The following is a 27315-nucleotide window of genomic DNA, read 5'->3' on the forward strand; positions in this document are numbered from 1 at the left end:
CAAAATGACTAGTCCTAGGAACCTATTAAGACTGGATCACATGACCTTTTGAGCAACTAAAGCATGGCAAATTTTGACGGATATGAGCTCTCGTTTAGTGATTAAACGTCGTACTGTGACTTCCCGGCACCACGAATCTCGCGAATCTCTTTTGTGGCACTCAAAACCCGGGATATCGCGCAGTATGATATATGATTAATAGGTTGCTGCTCGTGTTGCTCAATTTCAAACTGACCTTCACTTAATGGAAAACGCACTGTTAACTTGTTTTGTTTCTTAGAGCTCCGTCGACAAGAATCGTTTTGTAATCACGTTCCCGAACAATAGGAGGAGGAGGAGAAGAAGTTTAAATGCACCTTTGTCGCAACACAATGAACTCTAGGAACTGGAAAGTTGTTGTTGCTGCTGTTTTTTTTATATACATATGTATTTTTTTTCTTTTTTTGTAGCACCGTCACGAATTTGAACTTGAATAATATTTGCCAAAATGTAGAACTTGCGTAGCATACTTTTAGTTGATGCCAGCCGTTTGAGATCGTTCATGGACTTTTTTTAACTATTTATTGTATTTAAGAAACACTGAGTGTGCAATAACTCATATTTTGATATGTAAAATGGATGTTATTTGATTTAGTAACAATGGCTATTTAAAGCTTTGTGCATGGTTCTAGTCTTTCAAACATAGGAACAGTACACAATGGTATTTATATCTTGTTTACTTCTCAATAAATTCCCACTGATTTTGTATTTGCAACCACGGTCAAAATTGTTGGAAAATTCCCCCTTTCCTATACTCCTCAATGTTGGTGACGTCAAAATTGGACCCCACCAAGATAGCTCAAAATTGATCAGTTAACATGTAATGTACCTTTTTGAAAATGTTTATTTAAAGCTTTGTGCACAGTGCTAGTCTTCCAAATGTGGAAAAGTACTCAATGATGTTTATATTTTTTTTACTTCTAAATAAGTTTTTACCAGTTTTTTATTTGCAACCACGATCAAGATTGTTGGAAAATTCCCTCTTTTCCTATATCTCTCAATTATGGTGATGCGAAAATTGGACCCCACTGAGATAGCTCAATATTGATCACTTACCATGTGCTCTACCTTTAAAACATGGTTTGGTTCTTACAAAATCCAGCGAATAGCCAATGAGAATAGATAAACTTATCAACACAGAGAATACTGATCTGACACAAAATTCTCTTAACGAATTTACGAGGAAGCATACTGCTGCTTGAGGGTAGCGTTTAAAATCAAACTAAGGAGTGAAATGGATTAAAAAGAAGAAACGATGGTAGATTGACTGTTCGTACGTGTAGTTGTAAATCAAGTTATTTAAATCAGTGGCAGGTTCATTGATCTGTGGTAGATTCTGAGTTATTTAGACAGCATTTGCTTATTTATATGTCCTTGTGATGGTTAAACTTGTCCATGGAACACCTGAAAGGTGCAGCGAGAAGTGTAAGTCAGGATCGAATTTAAGAAGGCAATTTGCATTAGTCCTAGTTTAGCTATTAAGGTGTCAGTATATTTCTTTTGCGTGCAGTTAACGTAGGGTTTCGGATGGTTTCGAGGGACTTAAGCAGGGTTTATCACTTACAATAGTAAGTTTACCTTAAACGAAATGGACTGGGGAGAATCAACTAATTTCATGTAGGAGTTTTAAATATATATTTTTGATGGCTATTAGTATTACCTGGTATATTTTTAAAATGCAGGCATTTAACTTTTTTCAGCACCATAAGAATGCGTTAATAAAGAATGTTTTTTAACGAGTCACCGTTTTTTACCTTTGAGCAAGAGAACCGAAAATAGGGTTTTTCATTGCATTACATTTTTGCTAAGCACTGTTGCAGAGTGGGTCATGCTTTGTTGTTATTGAGGAAAATTTCGGCACACCGAGTGATTCCCAATCATAAACGATACTATGGAGACACTTTCCTTGATCCCCCAATCCCCTCCTTTGCCTCTCTTTTTAGTGTTTTTTTCTGACTTTTGTCTCGCTGATAACACTAATCATATTGAAAATAGTGACAGTGATTATCTTCTTTCTTCTTATTGTTCCTTCTTTTTTCCTTTGAAGGAAGCTGATATACGTATTATTGCCTTTTTTAAAACCTGAATTTGTTTGTTGGAAATTCCAGATTAGGAGTGCCTCATGACATTAACTACCCAATAGCAACTCGAATTTGAAATTGAAAATTCTTTTCAGTAGAATAACTGTCACATTCGAGTTAATAAATTAAAAAAAAAAGCATCTACAAATCAACAGAATGATGGTTTGAATCAAGATTTTAATTATCGTAAAGACCTTATGACTAAATACATGTGGTTACCACTTTTTAATTTGTATGAGTTTTTATAACGTTATTTATCGTTTAATTTCTCAACTGGAATCAAGAAACTTTTAAGTTCTTCTTTAGCAAGCGTTTCGTAAAACCCAGCTCGAAAACTGATCCTTCTTTTCCGCTCCAGGAGGCAGCTTAAGGGCATCAGCTCAATCGGACTTGAAATCAGCGTCAAAAACTAAACGACTTCTTCATCGAATATGCGGATCAAAACTAATTTAACGATACAACTCATTTATGAACTGGCATCGGATTTGCCAAAAAACTAACAGCTCTTTACAAATGATACTAGAAAAATTTAAGGAGTTGGAGTAATTTTTCTCATTATCTGTTAGATTTTCCTAATCTTCTCTTTTGTCACGCCTTTATATGGTTCTGGTGGTCTCAGTTCCAGAGGCTGTAGGATTGGCAGTGCCCTCATTTTTCTGCAAAGGTGTAAAAGGCCTATCAGCTTGATGAAGATAAGGCAAAGGCAGTCACACAACCAAAAGCAAAAAAGCAATATTGTATTCATAGTTGTACAGCTTACAGCAGGGAGTTAAATCAGAAAAATAAAAAGGATGGTTCATATCAAGAGCAGATAGATCTTACGAGAGCGTGATAAGAGCATTTTGGTCCTACAGAATGTGGTAGTCCAAGACTAGATTCATTGTTTTCAAGGGTGGTCGGAGCTTTCCAGACTGTTACCTTGTCACTTTCCACGTGTAATACGAAATGATAATAATTATGACATTCCTTTTAATAAGGGTGATCTGTTCAGATGTTTTTATGCTAGCCCGCACTTCGACTGCAAGTTTTTCATTCTCACCACATTTTGACGTCAACTCTGATCTAATACTGAGCAGACCCACGGCAACATTGTATTTCTTAAGACCTTTGTAGCTAAAACGCTAGATGCCATCAATGTAAGACGGACGACTTACCACGGCACGCATAGCGTGACTTAGAGGCTTCTTTTCCCAAAGTGCTCGTTCCTCTGGGACACGAAATGCAAGATGATTGGGCTCTTTTACCTTGGTAATGATCCACTGGACATTTCTGGCATAGTGCTGTGCTGGTATCGTAAAAATGGCCAGCTTGGCAATCCACTAAATTGTATAGGAGTGAAAAGAAAAAGCGTTAAAAGAAATGGCTGATCATAATTTTTCAAACATACCTGTTATCATGAGTGACTTTTCAATTAAATTAAAGGACACTGTTTATTTTCCATAGTTTATATTTTTATCATCGGCAAGTTGGAGAATCTGGACAACATTTTCAAGGCATGGTTAAAAGACTTTTAGCGGAGTGAGAGTAAAATAGGAAATGCCAGCTCTCACTGAGAGATTTATTCACGTTAAAAAACCAATCAGGGCACAAAAGGTTAAAAGACGAAGAGGAAGAAGCTTGTTCAATAACATAGTGTTAACCGGTGAAAGGAAAGTCAAACTCCACTGTTACAAAGCATGCACCCCAAACCGACGTTCCTCCTACGTAAAATTGAATCACGGACAAATAAATAAAAATCAATGTTACCTGCTTTTGGCGTTTTAGTGTGAATGCTACTGTCATCGCCAATACACTCAACGTCGACATTCCCAGCCTTGCACTTGTCACGAAAGGTAGGAAGTTGGCAGACCATTCGAAACACTGATGAGTTCAGTACCTGTATGAACTGCTGCTGTATTTGTGACCTCGCTTCAGGGGTTCTGCAATCCCCGTTGTAATAATTCATCCCACCCGCCATTTTGAATGTATTTGGCTGGTATGGCACTGAGAGAGATTTCACGCATTACTCAACATTAGCAAGTGGTTGCAAATGCTATCCCTGGCGTAGCAACTTCTGAGTTCAGTTCTCACGTCGTTTGTCGTTCACTGAATCACTGAATTTTTGCCAAAACATAAATTGATCCCTTTGAAACTCACATCACTCAAGAGCAATTTAAGGCAACGCAGTTTTGGATATGAAAGATAAAATGACTATTAAATTTTTTCTCTACTTTGCTGATTTAAACTGCATAATACCGATGAGAGCATGTTCGAGGGTAAGAAGCACAAGCTCTTTATAATCTTCAATGTCGATTTACAGTGAGTAGTGCATGGCGTTTTGGAAGGTTTTGGAATTGGAATTGCTGCAGCTCATTCCATCATGAAGTTTTCAAAACATAACTTGTGTCCTTAAGTCAAGTTCGAGCTTTTCAAGAGAATTCGTATTACTTTATGATTTATACTACTTACTTGAACAATTAGGCCAGTGTTTAGGCGCCCATATTCCTCTCTCATTGCAAAACCAAACCCCAAACACACTCACTGGTCTAGGAAAATCCCAACGGATGTTACAAAATGGTGTACAATAGCGTCCAAGCGACCAGGTTGTGCAGGCAATTGCCCCATTTTTGGGTGGTTTTTTTACAAAACATTTCTTGCCTGGTGAAAGTACCGAAACAAAACAGATTAGGTGGAATGCCAGTTATGCCATGTGATTGTCTTCAGTCAAGTGAACAACCGACAGCTCTGAGGTCGTATTCTTTTGGAATGACTGAAGTATTTTTTTAGGTTGATAGGAAAGCATGGTTATCGCCTGTGCGTATTGAGATAAGCTTCAAGAGATGGAATCAAATAATAAAAGGAAAAGGCTACTGTCAAGGTGTAGAAAGCAGCAGCAAAATGAAAAACATCAAAGTAAATGTAACTCACCATGGCAATCGTGACGTGACTTGGAGGCTTCCCTTCCGCGAGTGTACGTTCCTTTAGGACAAGGTACACAGGAAACTTGGGCCTTTCGACCCTGGTAATGATTCACAGGACATTTCTGGCAGGAAGATTTATCGAAATCATAGAAATGGCCGGCTTGACAGCTTTCTGAATAATGGAAATAGATACAGTTCAGTGATGAAACACTGTCCAACCAGTTTTCATTCTGTTATAATTCTCGGGGTCTTTTTGGGTTTTTTCTCAGGCCAGTATCACTAAAAGATTACTTTGTTTGGCGCGTAGAATATATATATATATATATATATACACATTTATATTTGACCAGCGGCAACTAGCACAAGGTTTTTACAAAAGTCTCACTAGTATCACATTGAGGAGTTTGCTAGCTCTTTCTGAATCATTTATATGGAGTTGTAAAGTTACATTATGCATTCATATGCAACTGCTGAACATTCTTTATCATTGATGAGCGGGTGAGATCACGCAATATATACAATGCAATAAGGGTTGTTAAGGATACTAGACAAAGGCCAATTTTGAACGGTTAAGAATTGTCTCTATATCTTAGTTCCGAGCATATGTACCATGTTTACTTTTGTTTCAATGAAAAAGCTGAATAAGCGCCCTTTTAAAGTAGTCTTCCGATAACCGTCAACTTTGGTTTTCCCTAGTTTACTATGTCGTTGAAGACGACCTGTAAAGTCCCACCCATTAGCCAAGACACGCCTACTGCTCGTTCGTTAATTGTTATTTTGGAGCTTAGCTGTTGCTACAAGTACAACAAGGATGGTATACCTAAACATTCCTTTCTTGATTTTGATGCCTCTTGTCCCAGGGTGGAAGTTCCTTTAGAACAAGGAACACACGAAGACTTGGCTTCTTTATCCTGGTAGTAATCGACAGGACATTTCTCGCATACATCCTCTTTGTCATTGTAAAAATGGCCCATCGGACAGTTAACTGGAAAGTAAGAAAGCTAAGTTAATATGGTACTTGGACTCCTACATTAATTTAGTCGCTGAAAACTACCTAACGTGACCAAAAGGCTCGAACTGATAAATACTCTTCGTTGAACTTTTTTTCAATGAGTTAGGGGTGTACTATTTCCAACAAAGATGAGGGTGAAAACAAAATGTAGGATAACAGAGGAAGAAGAAAAAGAAAAAGATTGTAAAGAAACTCACCACAATGGCTCCCGATTTTCACTTGTCCTTTGTCACAGACATAATCTTGGACAGCGATAACAGGCGGTATGGTCTTGTCAAGCGTCATCTCAACCCCACTAATATTTATGCCCAGGTCCATGTTTTTTAGGTCGGACGTAAAGTTTTGAGAAATCTCGTCAGTAGTTTTGTTTAATTCTTGTTTAGAGGTATTTGTTAGTGGCACAGTAACAGTGAACTCCACCCGAAGATAAGTTTTTGGAGGTTTCTTTGTTTTGAAAATTTCTCTCCTTTTTCGCGAGCTTGTTCTTGTTCCACATTCAACCCTCACGTTTTCAATCTTGCACTTGTCATTGCGGAGACAGCCGCCAAAAAGGCCGATCGGGTGCTGCTTAAACAGAGCTATAAAATTCTTTGCCACAACTTTCTTACTTTCTTCTCCGTCACACTTGTCCGTAAGATACTGGACCCTTCCTTCAACGCGGACATCCGTCGGGTTTTGCTTCTCTGTTACGGATAAAATAAATGTCTTGAATGCAATTGTTTCAAAAGCATAGCCTAAAAGTGGAGTGGAGCTAATTTATCTTACAGCTCTTCAGTTTATCAGAATTCCTCACTAGCTCTTGTAGAGTTTTATTCCCTAGAATTTAGGGACCACTTATTGACTATATAGGGGCTGGTGGGGAGTCAATGGCCTTTTAGCAACACAAGGGGAGCCTTTTTTTCTTAATTTAATCAATACACTCTGTAAGGCAATTACCACCTTTTTTAAGTTCTGGGGACAATGAGAGTGACTGTGACAGTGATAATGACTAGGTTATATATGCAAATATCCAGTAGAGGATAAAAAGCAGGACAGTGTATGAACAATTCTTATTTTCATTGGCAAATTGCCTAAACATGTAAAATTATATACATACTCGAGCAATCGGGAAGGTGGGGCTTTTCATTTCCTTTAACTCTTGCATTAACCCACCGCCCTGTGGGAGTGCAGAAATACAACTTTTGAGGATCCGTAGCAAAACCATATCCTTTGTTACAATGAACAGTACAGTGCATTCCCACGAGCCAAGTTTCGCAAGCCTTCGCTCCATTTAATGGTGCTGGTAAATCTTCACACGAAGATCCTTAGACGGAAAAGTAAAATGCATTCTAGTGAGTTAGGTATTTTCCTTCAATAATGTCCCTAGCTACCGCTTATTAAGTATGACTGGCTCGTTCGCCTGCGTGACAGGTCAAACAATGATGTAAGTGTACTCACCAGCTATGTTGATATGAAAAGAGCAATTCGCAGTATTTCCAGCCTCGTCTGAAATGGTGTATATGATCTTATATTCTCCCCATTGTAGGTCGCTACCGTTCCGAATATTAGAGGTAAATAAAACGACACCGACGTTATCTGTATGATAACTTGGAGGTAATGCGATCTCACTCCACCTCTTCCCAGAAACTATCTGCATATTACTCGGACATGAAAGAAATCTTGGTGGCTGTGTGTCTGTAGATTAAGGCGAAATAAATAAAGTGTTGTTTAGTTTAGTCGCACGGTCATAATTGTGTGCCTTAATCTCGTATAGGTCAACCTCCAAGATGATGAAAACACCACCAAGTGAGAGTATGCGCGTAGCATTTTGGTAATCATAATTAGAGTTCAATTTGGAGTGAGTAAGAGGAATACTCCCAGAGTTATACCAGCAAGATAGTGGTACATTTAAGAAAAAGCTTTTGAAGTCCAAAACTCTTGGTGTCTTCCACTCAGCGAGTTCAAGATGTCAAGCTCTTTCCCCCTAATATCCCAGCAAAAATGAATTAAATCACCGCAGAGATAGCATTAAAAAATTGATAGCTGCAAATATTAATAGAAGCAACTACAGATCGAGATTTTTTATATAGTCTAAAAAAAATATTTACGGTTGAGTTGGAAAGTGGTACGAATGCGAACAGATCAAAACTACCAGTGTCCAAGAGATATAAAAATCATTTCAAAAGTTTCCTTTAGCCAAGGTACCAAAAAATAAAGCTACTACCAGCGAGATGAATTGTTTGTATAATTAATTATAATGTCTGCATGATTCAAATCTTATATATGCTATATGTTTATTTATATTGATTTCCTCTGTTATCTTCCCTGAAGAGGAGAAAAATGGCGTTCTCGGACACATTAAGCGTGTAAGGTTAAACCTCTATCTGGTTATTAGCTATTTATAACGGAATGGGTAGGCCGATAGACCCTTAGCTCGCATTAGTTAATGAGAGATTAGTACCTTTGACAAGAATAGTAAATCTGCATTGTGTGCTAAGCCCAGAAGAGTCTGTTGCGTAGTAAGTTATCTCTGTTCGACCCGCTTTTATCTTTTGTGGTGGATACAAACCGACAGCCTTTATGGGTGTGTTGGAATTGTCAGTTGGAACTGGAACAGCCCAATTAACCTTTGCATATGACTTATTGGTTTCAGCATCAACCACGATATTTGAAGGGCACTGGATTTTCGGTGTCTGGATGTCTACAAAAGTAGATGAAAACGTTTAATTATGTTTCTTTTATCTGATCTGAAGATGCCAAAGGTGTTATCGTCCTAGGCCTCTTATCATTGAATTTAGCAAAGAGGATTGTTGGAACAAAACTGAAAGAAGACTATGTTTTGGCTCAACAAAGAGTAGTATGGTTCATAATGTGTTCAATAATAATCATTTTATTAGGACTGAGAACACCTCTCCTACATGTGCCTCACACTTCCGCACGCAATCTCAGAAAAGAAAGCCATAAAAATGTTTACCTTTGCAGACGGTTTCCATTTCGTCTGCGCTCCATGAGGCATTCTCTTGACAAGAAACATTGTTTGGACCTTCTAGCATGTAGCCGTTCAAAGAATCGCATGTAAAAAGACATCTCGTCTTGTATTGTACGCCAGACACTGATTTGCAGACCTGTGGACTTACATCTCCATGAACAGGTACTTTTATCGCAGGGCATTTAACAACTGGAGGTTAAAGGTAGTTTTATGTATATGCAGACAATAATATGAAATCTATTGAGGAGATGAACGTTTTAAAGTCTAAAAATCCCTTCGTTCCAAAGCATAAGCAGAACCAAAGCAATCCCCGATTAAGATTCATGAGAGACTGTTTTAAAATCTTTTTAAATTTCATTGAAAGAAGGGGAAGGTTAAAGCATTTTAACAGCTCATTTTAGTCAATAAAGCTTGCCATTTCATATTTGCCTGCCTCTTTAAACGAAAGCTTAATTTGAGAATCGCACCATAACAGTAACACTCAACAACAAAACTCCGTTCATACCAACACACATTAAACGCAGCGAAGTCTATGCAGAGTACATTTTCAATGGCAATACACCTTTGAATGGCGGATCGAATAATCAAACATTAAAAAGTTGCCTACTGTTGCAAAACGTTGTGTTTCCAGACCAAGTGCCATTTGATTGACAAGACCGCGTCCTCGATCCAGCAAGATGATAGCCTAGATTACATGCGAACGAAGTAGTCGATCCCATAAATAAGTCACATGAAGTTGAAGTTATGGTCCCGTCCAAAGGTGGCTGAAGTTTAGGGCATGAAATTCCTGGAGAAAGAAAACATAATATTTTCTTTGCGAAGATGATGAGCAGCGGGCCGGAGGCAATGATGGTTTCGGGAATTGGCTTCATGGGCATCAACGTACAAAGAGAAGTATAGAGGGTCTACTAAGTGATAATCGCGAAGTCGTACAACAGAAGTTAGCAATTGAGAACAAATTACTAGTGCACGACATTAAAGAAAGTCCAAAAATTATCAGCAACTACCAGCGAGATGAATTGTTTTTATAATTAATGTCTGCGTGATTCAAATCGTATATATGCTACTAAAGCCAGTCATTACGTGGTATATTCCTAAGAACGACACACTTACTTGCAACCTGCGCAACAAAGCTGCAATTTGCATTGTTACCGCTTGTGTCCTTTGCTGAATAGAGTATCTTATAGAGACCGACTGTGAGTTTAATGGGAGGCCTGATTGTAGGATACGTCATATCCACGGTTTGTGAATTATCAGTAGCAACTGGCTCTGGCCATGACACGGTGGCCCTGTCTTGACACGCATCGGTGTAAAATACCAAATTGCCGGGGCACGAGTCTTTAAACGTTGGCGGAGTAAAGTCTTGAAAGGAAGTTTCGAAATTAATTAAAAATTCAAATTATGCTGGTTTTCGTTATGACTTCCCTGGCCAGGGAGAATCACAATCTCGTCCGAGGGGTGATGTTAACTCCTTTAAGAAACTGGGAAAAAAAAAGAAAAACTGAAAGAAAGATGTTTATTTTGTCTAGTGACGAGCGCGAAATCCAAAGGTCGGAAGTTCCTCAGAATTTTTTTCTCTGTCCGCGATCTTGATAGAATGAGATAACCACCTCTCTATTACTTTACTAAGATCAAAATTTACCATTTTCTTATTCTCTTTAAGCACAGAGAAGTACGTAGTTGAAGAACATAACATTACCTTTGCAAGTGGTGTCGTTTTTTCCAGTCCAATTTCCAAAGAAGGAACACAATCTGGATGCCGTTCCTTCAAGTGTAAAGCCTTCCTGGCAGGAAAAAGAACATTCTTGGCCGAACGTACTCCTTGTAAGGCACGAAGATGGTGAAACAGTGGCATATTTGGCAGGAACTAGAGCCTCGCATTCAATGGCTGAAAGGAATCATACAGAACCTAGTTAAGGCATACACCACATGAACAAAACGCCGCGATAACATAACAACGTCATCATACAAATGATAGCACTTTATTATTAGATTTATACATTATCTTTTGCCAATACATCACGAGCAAGGATATAAAATCTAAAAAAATCAATCCCATTCGTAATGCAAGTCTTTTTTCGAATTACACCTTTAGTTTCTCCGATGTCAAATTTTTGCGGAAAATCCTTGAAATACTTTTTTATATTTCCAGTTCTTTTCCTGGCATCTAAAGTGCCTTTTTCGTCTTTGCTCCTTAAAACAAAGGCAGAGAAAAGAAATTGTGGACCATCTGTACATATAACATAAAGAGAAACAAGGCGTGGTGTAGGTAGGTAAAAAGTTTGATTTGTAAATATCAAAGAAATACAGTTGAGTGTGACATTACTTTCAGGCGAGATGAAAATGCGTTAGAAATATTTTATCCATATTATATATATATATATATATATATATATATATATATGTGCGTGTGTATTGAGCTGGGGAAAAAAACAAATAGACTACGCTTTCATACCGACAAACCTGTTTCGTGATCAACTCACTCTTCAGGGGAAAATGTGACAAAATTAAAGAATTAATCGACTTCATTTATCAAGTGCTTGACGCACAATCGCCGCCAATACCGTAACTGTTCTAAAAAGGTTTATTGAAGAAAACCATAGGTATGGGCTTTTCAAGTTTTCTTAAGCGTTACTGAAATTTTCATAACAACCTGATAACCCATTTATATCACATTTCAAAACCATTTACCTTTGCAAGTGGTGTTTTGTCCACTCCAACTTCCGTTTTCTAAGCAGTGCCTCGATACAGAGCCAAACAGACGGAAGCCGACGGTACACGAGAAACTACATCGTACGCCATAAAGCTCTGTAGTGTTACCCGAACATCCAGTTTTTCTGCCATTTCTTGGTGAAGGGACAGACTGGCACTTGATAGCTATGGAAAGATAATGAAGAATAAATCAGTATATTGCATATCTTGCACAAATACTTTTGTCACCACGCACCTATACTGGCGCTGTGCGAATGTATTAAACAAGGTGAATTAAGATAAGGATAAGAAAACGAGAATGCTATATTTATCACTCGCACGAATAATAGATAATGATACAGAACGGCAAAATTTGCTCGATTGGCTCGGTTTGAACAGTTTTACAGGGATAACTTTCAACAATGATTTAGGGATAAATATTATTATTTGTAAATAGTTTAATCTTAAAATTTTATTGAAGCACTATGTTTATTTACTGAGAACCTGAACACTAGACTATTGGACAAAGCCGTGGCGTTGGCGTACCCGCGGTACAGTTGACCACGCATGTTAAAAGTAGCATCTTGTACGGTCGGTCGTACGGTTGTACGGTCGTACGATCATAAGTCCAAATTTTTTCGGCTGGGTAGGTTACTACTACCATTTTGTATAATTATGGCGCTACGCTCTGCGAGCTCCGCCTTAATTATTATGCGGATTGTTATTATGATTGTTATTATGATTGTTATTATTATTATTACTCTGTATTTGAAAAAATTACACGCATCTGATTGGCTAAAAACGAGTACATTCTCATGTAACACGAGTGGAAAGTCGTAACACGAGTGCAAATTACCAATTAACGCGTGCGCGCTGCCAAAATTTATATCTGTCAAGACTGTCTGTGATGTTTTTTCATGTACATTATCAACAAGTAACAACATGATGTATCGTGCAATTTGGTATAATAAGCACCTTCAAATTGCACTTGCCCTTCGGGCTCGTGCAATTTTGTCTTTTAAAAATTTACCAGAGTATATTAACATCAAATTGCGCCCAAAAACATGTTATTGCCTATACAAGTTGGAGCCTCTTGGCATAACTTCATTAGATGTTTTCTTCCTTTCTTCCTTATTAAGTGGAACGGCTATAGTAATTATAGCTCAATATACATTTTATTTTACCTTCACAGGACGGTAGAGGGTTACTCCAAATGCCTGAGGGTCCTTCACCAACAGATATGCACCTACTGGCTGACGAACCTCGTAAGCGATGACCAATTGCACACGAAAACAAACACTGAGCTCCATTGTGGTAGCCACAGTCACTAACGCGTAAAGGACCTTCAGGTGGGATATTCAGCTTTTTGCAGTAAATTACTGGAGAAATTAAATCACTCTGATCACATGGCATTCTGTTCAGCAATGATCTGCTTCTTAAGTTACGATTTTAAGCATGGTTAATGGTTTGTAATCATTTTTTAGGGTAGAGATGGGTGTTCCAAAGTTGGCAAAAGTCTTACAAAACCCAACAGGCCTAAAAATAGGTCACTCGTCTGCATATAGACCTTCGACATCTTCATAAAAACACTGTTATATACCGAAGAGGCAAAGTTCGGCAATATAATCTGGGTATTCAGTCAATTAATTTGGTGGGATTGACGATCAGCTAGGTTTCAAGCAAGTTATGAAACTGAAGGGGTTAGTTTACCGGTTCAAATAAAGGCTGTTGTGCTTAACATTTGTAGAATTCAACGAAAGGTACAAGTTGAACTCATACGTAGCATACATTTGTCTTTCATAACAGGAATCACTTACCTGTGACGTTGATAACAAAGCTGCATGTTGCTTTGTTCCCTGAAGTGTCTGTTGCACTATAGATTATCAGATGAGTGCCTTCCATTAACCTTTGTGGAGGATGCTTGAAATTTGCCAGCATCTTGGGATGATTGCCAGAATTGTCTCTGGCAACAGGTACCATCCAATTCACAACAGCCGAGAAGTCATTCACTCTTGCAAATACGAGGTGTGGTCTTGAAGGGCAGGTGTTTCCAAATGATGGAGGAGTTACATCTGTGGAGGAATCTATACTGTAAGATCAACAAACATTTAAAAATCTATACAAAGATTTGAAGATCTTTGCAATTATTTGCGGCGAGTTTCAAGCATTCATTAATCTCTCAGTTTATTTTTACCTCTGCAATTTATAACCTGCCCAATCCATTTGCCCGATGGGGAACACGATCTAGTGACGTTTCCATTTCTGCTTGCATATCCGTATCGACAGCCAAGTACACAATATGCTCCGAAGGTTTTTCCACAAAATGGAGTGACAAGAAGTGCGTTTACGGGTACTTTTAAAGGGCCACATCTGACAGCTAATTCGGTTAAAAAAAAAACGTTTTATAGGCTTTGTAAAACAATAGGAAAATGCTTACGTGTCATCATTCTTCTTTAACTTTCAAATAAAAGAATAGAATAGAAATCTTACGACGCACACACAAGCATGAATCAGGCGATCAGGTAGCAAGCGTGAGTTCATTAATAATGCTTTCAGAAAGACCTCTGAGAACTCGCAGCTCAATGGTCTCAGCTCCCACTTCACCCCATCAATTCTCGGCAAGCCGGTTTGTCACATTGTGCCATGTTTAACTACAATCCAGGGGTTGGATCACCAGGAGGGATGGAATAGAGAAGCAAAGTTGGCCTTGATTATTTCGAAGTACCTTGGCATGTAAATTCATGCCCACTCCAACTGCTATTTCGTAAACACTTCCTAACTTTAGAGCCAGAGCCGTAATATCCAGTAGAACACGCGAAGCTACAAGTGGTTAAGTAGTCCTCTGTGGTATTTCCCTGACAGCCCTGTCGGATGCCATTTGCAGGTGTTGCAAGGGAAGGGCACTTCACAGCTAGACCAAAAAAACGAAAACAAAAATGATATCACATCTACGAACTTTAAAAATCTGGCTATTCACTATTTAAGCACTACGTTAAGTAATAAACGCAATTTTTTCAAATTCGAAGTAAACTTTAGAGATGTACGCAATTGCTAAAATCATATTTGAAATGAATGAAAATGAAACGATTTGACATTGGAGTATTGTTTTAAAAGATATTTCTTTATTTTAAAGCTCAGCGGGCAAATTTCAACCAGTTTCTTTGGTGAAAACCAGGTTTGCCTTCCGTAATAAGCTGTTCAAGAAATTGTTTATTTTGTTTTTTATTATTATATGAAACTAAAATTGTTGGAAAAAAGAAGTGAAACAAACATTCACCGCCTTCACAGGTGTGTGGGTCTCCAAGTACAAATCTGACTCCTTCAGGACAGGAACACTGACGGCCACTAGGGTTTGGTAGGCAAAGGTTACTGCATCCTCCATTTAAATGTGAACATTTACTTGTCCCTTGAATCAAATGATTGTCAAGATGTTACCTACGATCTATCTTGTCTAAAATCATCTAATTTACGGAGGGGATCATGAAAAATTTCTTTTGAAATAGTTCATATACCTTGATACAGCTTTTGAGAATCATGGAGATACAAGCCCATTGGTCTTGCTAAGCCTCTCCAGACCAGCTCACCTTGATTTGAGGTGCGATTGTACCGAGCCACCCCTTTTTTGGACCAATCAGTCCAATAAATAATTTCTCCTCGAACGGCAAATGAAAATGGAAAAAGATTTACCGCATGGCGGAATGAGATAATAAATCGACGATTTTTTCCGTCAAAATTAATCCTTTCCACTTTTCTCATCAAGGCTTCAAACCAGTATAGGTGTCCTTTTTCGGTGTCTAAGGAGAGTGCGTTCACCCAGGCATATTTAAAGCTCACTAGCGCAACCCTTCCAGTGCCATCCATGTTAAGACGCTCAATCTTTGGCATTGATCCCCAGTCGCTCCAAAACATCGTGCTGCAAGAAAGTATAAATAATTTTTTAATTTCTTTTTTGTAAATGTCCGATAACAAACTTTTTGAATGGTTTCTTTGCTCAATGAAATTTGGATTCCGTCATCAAGGGGTTCAACGTTGTCGTTTTAAGTTGCAGGAGCATGAATCTAAAACAAAGTGTGAAGTGTAACTGTCGTAGCTTTTCAAGAAAAGAGAAGGGCAATCTTTTGAGTCCTTATCTTGGAACTTTTTTTGATACCACTATCGAAGCAAAGGTTGATTTTTTTTTAATAATTATTCTATTAAAAAGAAGATTGAAAAGAAAATAGGGCAAAATCGTTCATGGACTGGCAAATATCAATATTTAGATAAATCATTTGGGGGGAATTGTTGTTCTCTTAGTTTACTAGATATCAAATATCTAAGATTACCTTGCTTTTACTAGTAAATACAACCGAAAAATACCTTCCTCCAAAATTAAGGGCAATTGCTCTAGGTTTGTCAATGTCTCTAGTAATAAGGCTTCTTCTAGATGATCCATCAAGTCTTGAAACTTCTATTCTTTTCGTTCCAGCATCCGACCAATAAAGATTTCTTGCCACCCAATCGATTGCTATGCCATCTGGGGTTCGGATATTTTCTCGCACAATTACTTCTACGGAAGACCCATCAAGAAACGCTCGAACAATGGCTTTTAATCGACCATCAGTCCAATAAACTCTACCTTCCAATGGATCATAATCAAGAGCGATCGGATATGTGATGCTACTCCTAATATCCAAAGGGCTGCACGACCTTTCAGTTGTTTCTGCGAGTGGTATCTTGTATATTTTAGCGGAATAAGAACCAGCAATCAAAAGAAAATTGTCCGAGCTTGCTTCATTAAAAAAATCTGTAAACCCAAATGAAGGCAAGATTAAAAAAAAATAAAAATAATTTTTTTTTCAGAAAACAACGTGAAATCTTACCATATATCGAAATTAAATCATCCATAAGGCTCAGGAAGACGTGACATTAATTTTTGCCGTGAATAATTTTTCATTCCCATCTTACGGCGACAGTGCACGCTTCGTGATCAATCACGCAATTCCAAAAAAATTATTAATCAATGAAATACCTCCTCGGCTATTTTTGTAGACATTGCTCGCTATTTTTGTAAATAATTCGAATGGTATTATTTGTAAAATACCGAATAAAGTAGTTTAAATTGTCAACTACCCACAATTCTTTGTCTAAATAGGCCGAGGAACCATTATTAATACCATTTTTGGATACTTTCACAACACAACACGATTTGGCTTTGTACTCACCATGATCACATGTTTTTCCATCTTGAAGAAGAGGGACTCCTATTGGACAACTGCATTGATATCCCGCCGGGTTTAACAAGCAAAAATCGCTACATAATCCATTTTTCAAGGAACAACTGCTGCTTACTAAGATTAAAACAGTAGTTAGAAAGTAAAAGAGAAAATACGTTCCGAAAAGAAAAAAAAGAAAAAAATAATTATGCCTTTTTCCTGGCCCGCTTCTTAGTCACAACTCCATATCACTAAACGAGGACTTCCGAGCGAAATCGTTTTAGGAGATAATCCCTGGGCTCCCTCAAGTGGCAAAGAGCAAAAAACCGATCCCTCGTTTTCTTTATCATCAATCATTTTAATTTCTATTTTAAGAAGTTCAAATTGTCTTAAAAAATATGGTATCATTTTCAGGTCGTTATGGCTTGCCCTGTTTTATCCCTTCGCGCCCTCCAAAGCGCAAAATGGCCATCTTTAAGGTTGCTATCAACAAAATCTGGTGAAAATTTCGTGTTTTTGCTCTTCAGTTAGAGGAAATAGTTAAGTTTAAATTTCCGGGAAAAAAAATGTAAAATCTTGAAAAGAACGCGAGATACGACTGAAAGATTTTCCTGTACGAAGAGCGAAAAGTGTCAATCGGAAAGGCCTCCAGCAGAGTGTTAACGGACTTACTTTGTACTCCCTATCAATCCTGTTGACAGGTATAACAATAATGGCAAAGCAAGCTTCAAAGAAAACGATAGAGAATGCCAGAAACCACGACGAACACTCAAGGAATGAGTAATTTTTATCGATCTTACTTGTAAAATGTTCACATTTCGGGATATTTAGCGTTGTTATCGACCATGTTTCCTTCCCCCATACTATTCCTTTTAATGCATTCAAGTGAGTGAGTTGCCAGCAATCGGATCCTTGCGTTTCGCAAAGATTTCTGGGATTGCCACAGGGCATATATTGCTAGAAGGAAATTAATTTCAAAGTCCAAAGAAACGATTTTGGAGAGAGATCAACGCATTTTCACCGCAGTCTTATTATAAATGGATGAAGAGAATGTTGTTTCACATCGCGTGACGCTTTCATAAATTTATCGTAAGACGAAGGCTGTTAATTCACCATCGAGGTAAGTAATCAATAAACATTCTTGCGATATTTAAATGCGTGACGCATGTGGTGTTGAAACATTTACTTTTACTATTCGCGCACGAATCCTTGTTTTTTGCCTTGAGACAAACCTGTAAATGTATATTTGTGAATGAAAAGCAACATATGTTATAATCAAACATGATTTTTAAGCGACAGAGAAAATAATCTTCAATGGAATGTTAGAACGCAACGACCTAAATTATCAGCCGATGACAGATCGAATGACGCAGTGTGCTATCGAACTAAATCAAATGAAATCTTTTATTTAAAACGATAGTTGAATATATGTCGACATGTACATTATCTTATATGTTGTGTATGTTTTTTAGATGTGGTTCTACTCGTTACATGCTGAAAATTCACAAAACAAACAAATTATGCTCAAGAATGAGTGGATGATATAAAATGACAGTTTCCGGTTTCACTTCTGAATTGTTTACTCTTGAAAATACTGGTGGTGCATTGCAAGTGAAAGGCTTTTTATATATGTTGCGCTTTATGTATTTTGAGGTTGATTATCTCATTTGTCCCTGTTTCAAGGCAAAATTTCAGAAGCTCAAACAAAGAAATATAGTTCCAATGATTGCATTGTAGACTTCAAGAGGGATTAGTAAATTTGGGCTTGGGGTGATGATGAGGTCAGACTAATTAGTCAGTATGTCAATCAGTGTTCACTAAATATGTGTAACACATCTCAGATTTGTTATTTTCCAACCAATTTTTTATGGAGATGTTGCCCATATAACAAGGAACCTCTTTAGTTAATTTTTGCCTCATTACTTTATAATATTTGGGTATCACTTAATTCACAGTTTAAATTTTGATGATATTTTATGCCAATTAATGTTAGTTTGAAAGCATTCAATGAGGTTGTTTCCTTTTTCTTGGAGAGTAAACATGCATTTCAGGAGAGCTTATTTACTGCTGTTTCAAGTGAGGTATAGCTTACATCCCTTGTGTAAATACTTGGTGAGGAATAAATTTTTCAATAATCTGGGTCAATTTTTATGGTTTTGGGGTACAGTTTGGAAAAAAAATTCTAATTAATTCCGTATTTGTTCTTTTTCAGCCAGAGTCTCTGGATGTCTTGCCCATAAGATAAGGAATATTTTATCTAAGAAATGTTTCCCTTTAACTCCAATCCATTCAGGCCCAGGCTGCTTCAAAGTCAAAAGTTGTACAATAATTTATGCAAATTGTATGCCATTTTCTTAGCATGATTTATAATCCATGAATTTTTGGAGGCAAAATATATTTTTTCTGAAAAGCTAATTTTGTCCTCTTTCAAATGAGATATAGTACTAATCACTAGTGTAAATACTGCTGACAAAAAAAAATTAAAGAAAAAGGTTACCATCATTTGTCATTTTTTTTAAGTCTACAATAAAGAGTTAATCTTTACTTCTGAATTTTAGATTAATTCTATGGTTTCTTTCATAGCACCGCGCGTAGGGCGATTTTGCTGTAAGGCATCCTATTTTGTTGACAGTAGCCTTAAACCCCAAAACACAAATCCAAACGATTGTAGATCAGGCCATTTAATATTTACCAATTTTTCATTTAAAGATGACACCCTGGAAAGCTTTTACAAAACATTTGTAAGGGATCAGAAGACCCATGTTACTATGCACATGATCCGAATGTCTTCATTTAGACTGCTTGTTTATTTACAACATCTCAGTTTGAGACTGTCATCCCACAATGTACCATTTCCTTAACAGAGAATGGAAAAAGAAAAGAAATTTAAGCCTTCCCAAAGACTAATTTTCATGGTTAGTCGCGGGCGATTAGGCATGCAATACGAGAAAAAAAATGCCGATAGTGGTGGAGAGGGAGAGCCATTGAGGATTTTCAGAAAAAAAAAAGTTTTTTACTCACTGGTAAAGGCAGGATCATAGACCAACACGTCCATTGGTCTCTTGAGTCCGGTAACCATGATCTCCATATTGCTACCATTGGCCGAAGCTCGTGAAATACGTTTGGTTTCCCATTCAGACCAATACAGCCAATCCTGATGAATTGTCAGCCCATAACCGAAAGCGCCAATTTTTAATGCAAGTAAGACTTTCCGTTGTCTAGTTTTAAGACTAAACTCTTCAATCCTATCCAAATTAGCATCAATCCAGAATAGACGGCTCAACGAATGATCTATAGTTATTCCTGTTGGAGTACCTAAGTTTCCACTCACAATCACTCGTCTGTTGCTTCCGTCCATTGCAGCTTCTTCAATTTTTGGATTTTTTCCCAAATCAGTCCAATAAAGAAGTCTGAAAAATTAGTAACGCTCATTTATCATACATTTATACCTTTCCATGGGCAAAGAATTATGTGCTAAGAGACAGTTGGTGTTAAGAAAAAACGAGACAAAAGTGGTTGCCAAGGGGAAATTGAAAACATTACATTCTAAAATTCACGATTAAAAAGAGCAAACTCAATGAAATTGGTAAAATTGGTTATAGAATAGTACATTCTGCAGTAGCATTAATGGAAAGATTTAAGAGAGAAATGAAGAATGGGTATGACTACTAAATATTTGCTTTGCTTCGGCCGATATCTTATTTGTTCTACATACACTACTTGACTAAAAAATTCTAGAAGCTATTGCTTGTATCTTCTGCAAAGTCATAGCTGAGGGTCATAACGGACATTTAATTCATGCCTTCTCTGGAAGTAATATAAAACAATGATACAGTAGAAAATTTGGGGTCCTGTGGATCCTTGAGATAAAGGCAACTGATCGGTTGTCTCTTCTTTTGACGTTCGCACCACTTTAGACCCACAATAATTAATATTCGCTTTCGCACTATATGACGGCTAATGGCAAAGTTTATTCATGAGTAAGGTCCATATTTCTATGAACCGTGTAACAAACGGTATCGTAGGCGAGATGTGGTGGATTCAGGCAACATGTTAATCGTAAACAGAAGAGTCTTGATCGCTACAGTTTTGTTGTCATATCTTTTTTTTTTTGTGGCATTTGGAAACAGATTTGGAACTGTAAAAACAGTATTGAAGACAGACTGAAGTGAAACTATATGTATACAGATTGGTCACCCCAATAGGGAGGCTAAATAAAAGAGAGGTAAATGCTCACCCTCGCGGTATGTCGAGAACCATAGCTGCAGGTTGTTCGATCCCCTTTTCTATCAGCAGTTTTCTTTTCTTTCCATCGAGACGACCCACTTCGATACGTCTAGTTCCCGCGTCGGTCCAAAAAATATTTCTGCCAGGCTTGTCGATGACCAAACCAAGTGGTTTTATTACATTGCAACTGAACAACACTTTTAAGGAAGTTGCATTTGAGAAGACACTAAGGATCATACCCTGTCGAATATCCGAATAATACACTCTGTCCTCTTCAGGAAAATAATCCAAAGAAGCTGGCGTCTGTATTCCATAGTGATAAAGTTTAGCTTTGGCTGTAAACGGCTCTTCACCTAAGTCAATCAGATTTGTAGTCTTGTTTTGACTGTCATTAAACAGCAAAACCTTACTAGGTCCTGAAATAGAAACAGAAATTAATTACTTGGGTATCACTGGTCATGTTATCACAGAGTTGAAAATGCAGTTGCTCTGTGAATTACTCGACTAATTATGTTTAGAGTTGATCTTTCAGGCACAGGGAATATTTTTGTACTATTTCTCTCCTCGAGTTCGTCTCGCTCCAAAATCAGCTTCGTCTTCGATGAATGCAGCGATTGTCACACAAATATTTAACACATTGTGAGGTATTATATTATTCATTAACAAATACAGTCAAGAGAAAAAAACATTGTATACCTGACCTAAGTTATAGGATGTTAGACAAATCAATCATAATGCAATGACAGTGATGCACATATTTTTCTAGGTTACCACTGAAAATTTTTGGTACTGGTAAATTAACCTTTTTTCTCCTACCGATGTTGACTCACAGATGTTTCATCATACAAAATATGCCGTTAAAAGGCCGTACTCACTTTCTCATACAAACCAGAGCCAAAGTGATACATACCCTTTAATGATAGTACTGCGTGATTGCTGCTTAAAAGGAAAAGAAGCAGGTAAGATATCACAGCTTGCATCATTGTTCTTCTTTCCGCCTATTAAATCATGAAAGGGAAGAGACAGTTCTTCAAAGAGAAGCTTAAAAGGTAAATCTTCAGTGGTGGAGCTCTCTTCTGATTGCTTACCAGGAAATAACCATACCACTGTTTGACGAAAAAAGATTTTAAATATTTTTCAGAGGTAAGTATACCAAGAAATGATATATTTTTTTGATCTGGTGTTTGCGAGCGGGCATGAATAAACTGTGCGAAAAAGAATCTGCCAGAAGAAACCACGAAATAACAGTAAGGCGGTAGAACTAAGAATTCTTTAAAATGCGGCTCGTCAATGGAGAGGCTGCCACATTGCAGCGTTTAAGGCCAGCAGTGCCTATTTTTTTTTTTTTTTCAGGAACTCCCTTGCTTATTATAATGAGATATTCGATATCTTAATTATAATAAGCAAGGGAATTTCTGAAAAAAAGCTTTCGTACTTCATTTGGCAGGCGTTAAATTCCACGTTGTTGACGAAGATATTCCCGCTTCTTGGCCAATTGATGCGAGACGGATAGTGAATGTATTACATTGATTCAAAGGCTTGATGCTCATTTTCCTGCAGATGCTCATGAACCGCACAAACGACATGCTCCTTCCGCCTAGACATGGAAAAACTCTGGTCACGCATCCAAACGAGTCCGTCTTTGCAATTTTAATGAATCTCTCAATCTTGACGAAACGCAAGAGATCAACTGATTGAAAAGCTGCCTGATGCCGACTTGAGGAGTAAATTATTTAAAATCAATTATATTGCTATGGAAGTTGCATTGCATAAAGTTCGAGAGAGAGAGGCCTTACTTGAACAAAGGGGGTAAGTTTCTAAAGAGACTGTGGTGCTGTGACGGTGGGAGAGTATAACAGGGTAATTAAGCGTTATAGCCTGAGTTGCAAATGTAAATTGGAGTTTAAAACTTGAACAAGCAAGCCCTGATGATGATTCCAAGTCAAAACTCGGAGATAGTACTAATGCCGTTGGGCAAACTCCTGAGAATGGATCTAAAAGGAAATCCGGAAAAAAATGTTTCAACAAATGTTGACCCCTCTTTCCAGCTATACCTGTCAAGCTCGAGGTCAAAACTGTGACAAAAGGGGTAAAAAATGCTATTGTTAGCTTCCTAGGGGTGAGAGAGACCCAAACCTGAAGAAATAAGAGCCATCCAACGACATTGAGACAAACAGCAAAGTCACAGTAAGAGAAGACAAGCCAATTCTTCCTGACACTTAGTTTAGGATGGCCAATTGACCTCCATTTCGAAAAAAGAGACATTCACATTGTAACTCGGATGATGAAGCCAAAGTATCTTTAAATCCTCCCCACAGACGTAGCGCCATTATCAGGGACGTAGCTAACTTCCCGAATTGTTGGAGGTTAATACCCTGAGAAAGTTCATTTTTTTTCAAAATTTGCATTTATAAAAGTAAAGGGGGCGGAAAATATTGTAGGTCAGGGTCTACGGTATTGTGGGTTTCCTACGCCCCAGACTGTTCCAGTTCGAGACCAAGACTTTCAGCGAGGAGAATTTTTTTCAAATAAAGAAGAAAAAAGAATCAATCTGTATTCTCCGACGAGAAGGAAAGTTTGAGGAGCATAGGGCTATGATATGTGCCATATCGTGAACCAAACTAATGTTTGATTTCCGTTTACTCTGAGAGCCCATGGGTTCGAGCGAGACAGAAATCTAGATAGAAAGTAATTTTGTGTTTCAGGCCAGTGGGACAAGTTTTTCCGGGAGCATATTTAGTGTCACGGAGAGCAGGAAAAGGGGGCCTAGTCTTTAATCATAGATTGCATTAACTTCGCCAATCTGCGTATCATTAGATAACTGTCTATCGTGAACATGTTTAAGACCCAGATTTCATTTATTAAAGGTGTCCTTTTAAGTAACTACCCTTGTTGGATGATTAATACTACCAGTAGGGCATATTAGAACGCTATTGATTGTCAGTGAATCGAGAGGGTGAACTGCATTACTTTGATCTATTATGACTTTTCATCATGTTCCATCATATCCCTTGAATTGCACCTATGGAACATTGGGTATTATTCGTTATGAAAAATGCGGGGAAAACCGAATTGATCGAGTTACTACAATTAAATTATCTATTCCCCAGTTAGAATACATAAAAAGAAGGGAAAGGGAAAAGCCTTCTTACCAAAATTATTACTCCTCAGTGTTTCTGGCTGGTAAACTGTTGTCAGATAGTTCAACTTTGCCTCGACGAAATTGACCTCTTGGGTGTTCACAGCAATGTCATTCACATTGAAAGCAACTGTCACTACTATGCCAGATTTTCTTAAACCCTCACAGAGCTCACAGCACGTCAGAATGTTTTTTCTTTTTCTGTTTCAACTTAAAGTTAGGATAACAACACTCAAGGATGTTGCATCAAATAACAAATAGGTAACGTTTCAGACTGAAAGGGTATTAAAAGGATCATGTGTCTTGGACTAAACAACACCATCACGTGATCACATAATATCAAAACTGCTTTGTTCCAAAACTGAGCTCGTATACCATGTTAACTACTTCATTATAAAACCCATAACACTTTACATTTGAGAATGATAATCTTTTTATGAACTATTTCTCACAAAAAAAGAAAAAAATCTGTTTGAATCAAAAAGTGACTTGATACTGCAAGAGACTTTAAACCTTTAAGGTAGAGTGCACCATTGTTATTCAGTTGATTAGAGCAATTTGAAGAGTGAAAGAAAAATACCAGACTGCGGTACAGGTGGTCGATATCAGATTCAAACGAAATACAAGATAAAAATAGTTTTGTTCAAGGTAAGAAAAGCAATCTGCTAAGAAATGCAAAAACGACCCGCTCAGGTTATTTACATATTAAGAAGCACTAATACGCATCCTAGGTTGATTTTAGAACTGATAACTACTGAGCAGATGGTATTTTAATCAAGTTCTATGACTAACTCTAGTTTATTTTCGTGTCGGAAGTACTCGGGGGCATTAAGGGGTGTTTTATCGTTTCAACGCTGAGACTGATCTAAATGATTTAACGTGAGGCGATTTCATATCGTTTATAGATACTGTTGCAGCTTGTTTACCTTGTATACAGTTTCAAATGTCTGGCAATCTTTCTTTGTAGGTCAACCCTTGTTCGAGAGAATCCATTTGGCTTCTAGACGGCTGTGATTTGTCTGTTGAAGCAAAGAAAGGTATGTTGGTACCGTTAAATCTTCTCTCTTAAAAGAGTTGTTTCCGCCAAGCATTTAGTTTTACTTATATCTCAGTAAATATCTCATATTTTTGTTTGTTGGTTGGGTTCTTTGTCTTTTTTTCATATCATTTTTGTGTAACTCACGGTACGAAATTAAAAGAAGATCTTTATTGAAATGGGCGTTTGTTTCATCTCCCCCCCCGCAAATTGTTTTGTACGTAAGAACCTGAGCAATACATAAAATGAATTCGTTCCTTTTAGAGGAGCAGTCTTTGGTCATGTACTTCTCCATATTTGTAGATTTAAGCAGATCTTCGGCCCTCAGTCCACACACATTAACTTAATCTATCTTTCATCTGAACGAGTTTGATTTTTTAACTAAACTATGACCAAACTTCTTTGGGTTCCTCTATAAAGCGCCGCTGTCGTTAAGAGCAGTCCTCTCGACTTCCCTTCGAAAAAAGTTTTCTTTGGTTTTTTGCCCATGAAAAGGGTTTAGAACACAGTTCAGTAAAATTATTTTTTAGCATCCAGAGCACAAAGGAAAACGTGAGGCAGTGCAGGAAAGTTGTTCAACGCCATTTGTCGTAGAAGCTGCCACCAGCTTGTTATTGAACAGACTAAAATTTATTAAAGCTGTGAAACGACATACGATGAGCCCTGGCAACTAGAGTTTGAGTCCATTGGCAAACTATACCGACTAGTCTCACGAGCAGATCAAGCGCTGACAAAAATTGACAGCTTTGCAATTTTTAAGGGGATGAAAAAGTCGAGACAAGAACATTTCATGACAAAATTTGTCCTTTGATTTGGTCAAGAGAATTCTGGTTTTGATTGCTAGTGCAGATAGCCCAGATAGGCTATCTTACGGCCTTACGAATCAGTTTTTTAGTTAAATAATAGCCTTCACACTCGATAGATTGAAAATATATTACTCATGTGATCCGACTACAACTGTAATTCCGAAAACTTCGAAAATATCTCCAATCAGTCTGGCTTTCTTTCTCTGCCTCACATTTTCCCTTGTGTTCTGGTTGCCTACTTTCACCACATTTCCAATGTATCCCTGAATGTCGGGAGGAACTGCACGAATTCTTTTGGAGTGTATGCGTGTCAGTTGTTTTGTAAATAACACTGTAACGTATTTTACCTTGTTTGTGTGCCCTTTTAGGCTACGCGATATGTCTGTAATGACGAGATTCTATTCTATAATTTTGATCTTCTCCACACTGTGAGTAGTTCATGACCTGATATTTCAACGAAAATTATCGAGAATGCGCCTTACGAATACCTTTGTTTACTTTAAGTAAGTCACGCAAGCGCGCAAGCGTCACGACCGATTACGTTTTATGCGACGTTTTAGGACAAGTCGGCATCTATTTTCCATTCAGTTGTTATGAAAACCTAAAATTCTCAAAGTAGAAGATGAGCAAATGAAGTTTGAACAGTCCAAAGGAGGTCTTCACCAATTTTCAGAATTATGCAAATGATCTTTGACATGATCTTTGGATTTTCGTTGCCTTTAAGATGTTGGAGGAGGAAACACCCGCGGGTTTGAGGCAATAGGTGACTTCATTGGTGTATAAACTATACACGATATGCTTTTTTAGCCCGATTGACGCCTGCATTTCGTGAATTTTTTGGTACAAATTGGTGAATTTTTTAAATGCAAATAAAGGTCGAAGAGGAGGATCTCCTCTGATAACATTGGTATGAAAAATATTTCAGGTAAAGTTCCATATTTTGCCTGTGAACTAACTGAATACATCTTGTAACTTGCAGCAAAATAGAATTCCGTGAGATATATCATTGCAGTCGCTGCGCGCTGGACAAAAATCTGTGAAATTTGCACTTTCGATCGCTGTTCACATGGGTAGTCTAGCCAAAAATCATTTTTGGCATGTGGCGACGCAAAAAAAAAAAGAAAAAAAGGAGAGAATTGGAGAACAACTAAACTATTTAAACCCCTTTCGTGGGTTTAAGTTTCTATTTTACAGTTATTACATTTGATGTGAAGAAAGCCCGTA

General features: G+C 37.6%; 3 protein-coding genes and 1 long non-coding RNA gene across 6 annotated transcripts in view; 3 read left to right on the forward strand and 1 right to left on the reverse strand.

Annotated features, from left to right (window-relative positions):
• Positions 1–1730, forward strand: part of LOC131786792 (uncharacterized) — a 49144-nt gene extending 47414 nt beyond the window's left edge. Inside the window, exon 77 of the mRNA XM_066164688.1 lies at positions 281–1730. Within this exon, the coding sequence (XP_066020785.1) occupies positions 281–382 (102 nt within the window). The 3' untranslated portion in view covers positions 383–1730. The remainder of the gene's footprint in view (positions 1–280) is intronic.
• A 558-nt stretch (positions 1731–2288) lies between these two features.
• On the reverse strand, positions 2289–26516 carry LOC131786793 (uncharacterized). Of its 3 annotated transcripts, none has more exons than XM_066163725.1 (28): positions 26439–26516; positions 25176–25268; positions 22021–22108; positions 21121–21526; positions 19905–20293; positions 16893–17018; positions 16048–16474; positions 15204–15604; positions 14969–15097; positions 14417–14602; positions 13886–14068; positions 13509–13763; positions 12876–13070; positions 11692–11877; positions 10700–10888; positions 10114–10362; positions 9608–9787; positions 8986–9189; positions 8473–8712; positions 7470–7706; positions 7129–7335; positions 6230–6715; positions 5841–6005; positions 5028–5192; positions 4569–4757; positions 3867–4103; positions 3275–3439; positions 2289–2776 (listed from the first exon to the last, which is right to left on the reverse strand). In XM_066163725.1, exons 3-28 carry the CDS (start codon positions 22091–22093, stop codon positions 2769–2771), a joined length of 5877 nt encoding a protein of 1958 aa, XP_066019822.1. In that variant the 5' UTR covers positions 22094–22108; positions 25176–25268; positions 26439–26516; the 3' UTR covers positions 2289–2768. The 3 variants fall into 3 exon arrangements, with proteins under 3 accessions (XP_066019822.1, XP_066019821.1, XP_066019820.1); XM_066163724.1 differs by lacking the exons at positions 25176–25268; positions 26439–26516 and adding exons at positions 22907–23104; positions 24263–24344; XM_066163723.1 differs by lacking the exons at positions 25176–25268; positions 26439–26516 and adding an exon at positions 24263–24352.
• On the forward strand, positions 16992–19385 carry LOC136279728 (uncharacterized). The gene is made up of 2 exons (XR_010716935.1): positions 16992–18003; positions 19096–19385. It is a non-coding gene; the product is annotated as an uncharacterized lncRNA (long non-coding RNA).
• The window catches only part of LOC131786794 (uncharacterized), a 43710-nt gene continuing 41600 nt past the window's right edge, over positions 25206–27315 (forward strand). Inside the window, exon 1 of the mRNA XM_066163721.1 lies at positions 25206–25286. The gene's annotated coding sequence lies outside the window, so the exon portion shown is untranslated. The remainder of the gene's footprint in view (positions 25287–27315) is intronic.

The sequence above is a fragment of the Pocillopora verrucosa genome, chromosome 3 (genome assembly GCF_036669915.1).
Source record: "Pocillopora verrucosa isolate sample1 chromosome 3, ASM3666991v2, whole genome shotgun sequence".
NCBI classification, from domain to species: domain Eukaryota; kingdom Metazoa; phylum Cnidaria; class Anthozoa; order Scleractinia; family Pocilloporidae; genus Pocillopora; species Pocillopora verrucosa.

Coding starts and splice junctions, on each gene's coding strand:
- LOC131786793 (XM_066163725.1), bottom strand. CDS start 22,093: ATGATGCAAGCTGTGATATCTTACCTGCTTCTTTTCCTTTTAAGCAGC. Junction 15,605..16,047: donor GCCCTTAATTTTGGAGGAAG/GTATTTTTCGGT, acceptor ACTTTCTTGCAG/CACGATGTTTTGGAGCGACT. Junction 8,713..8,985: donor AATGGAAACCGTCTGCAAAG/GTAAACATTTTT, acceptor CTACTTTTGTAG/ACATCCAGACACCGAAAATC.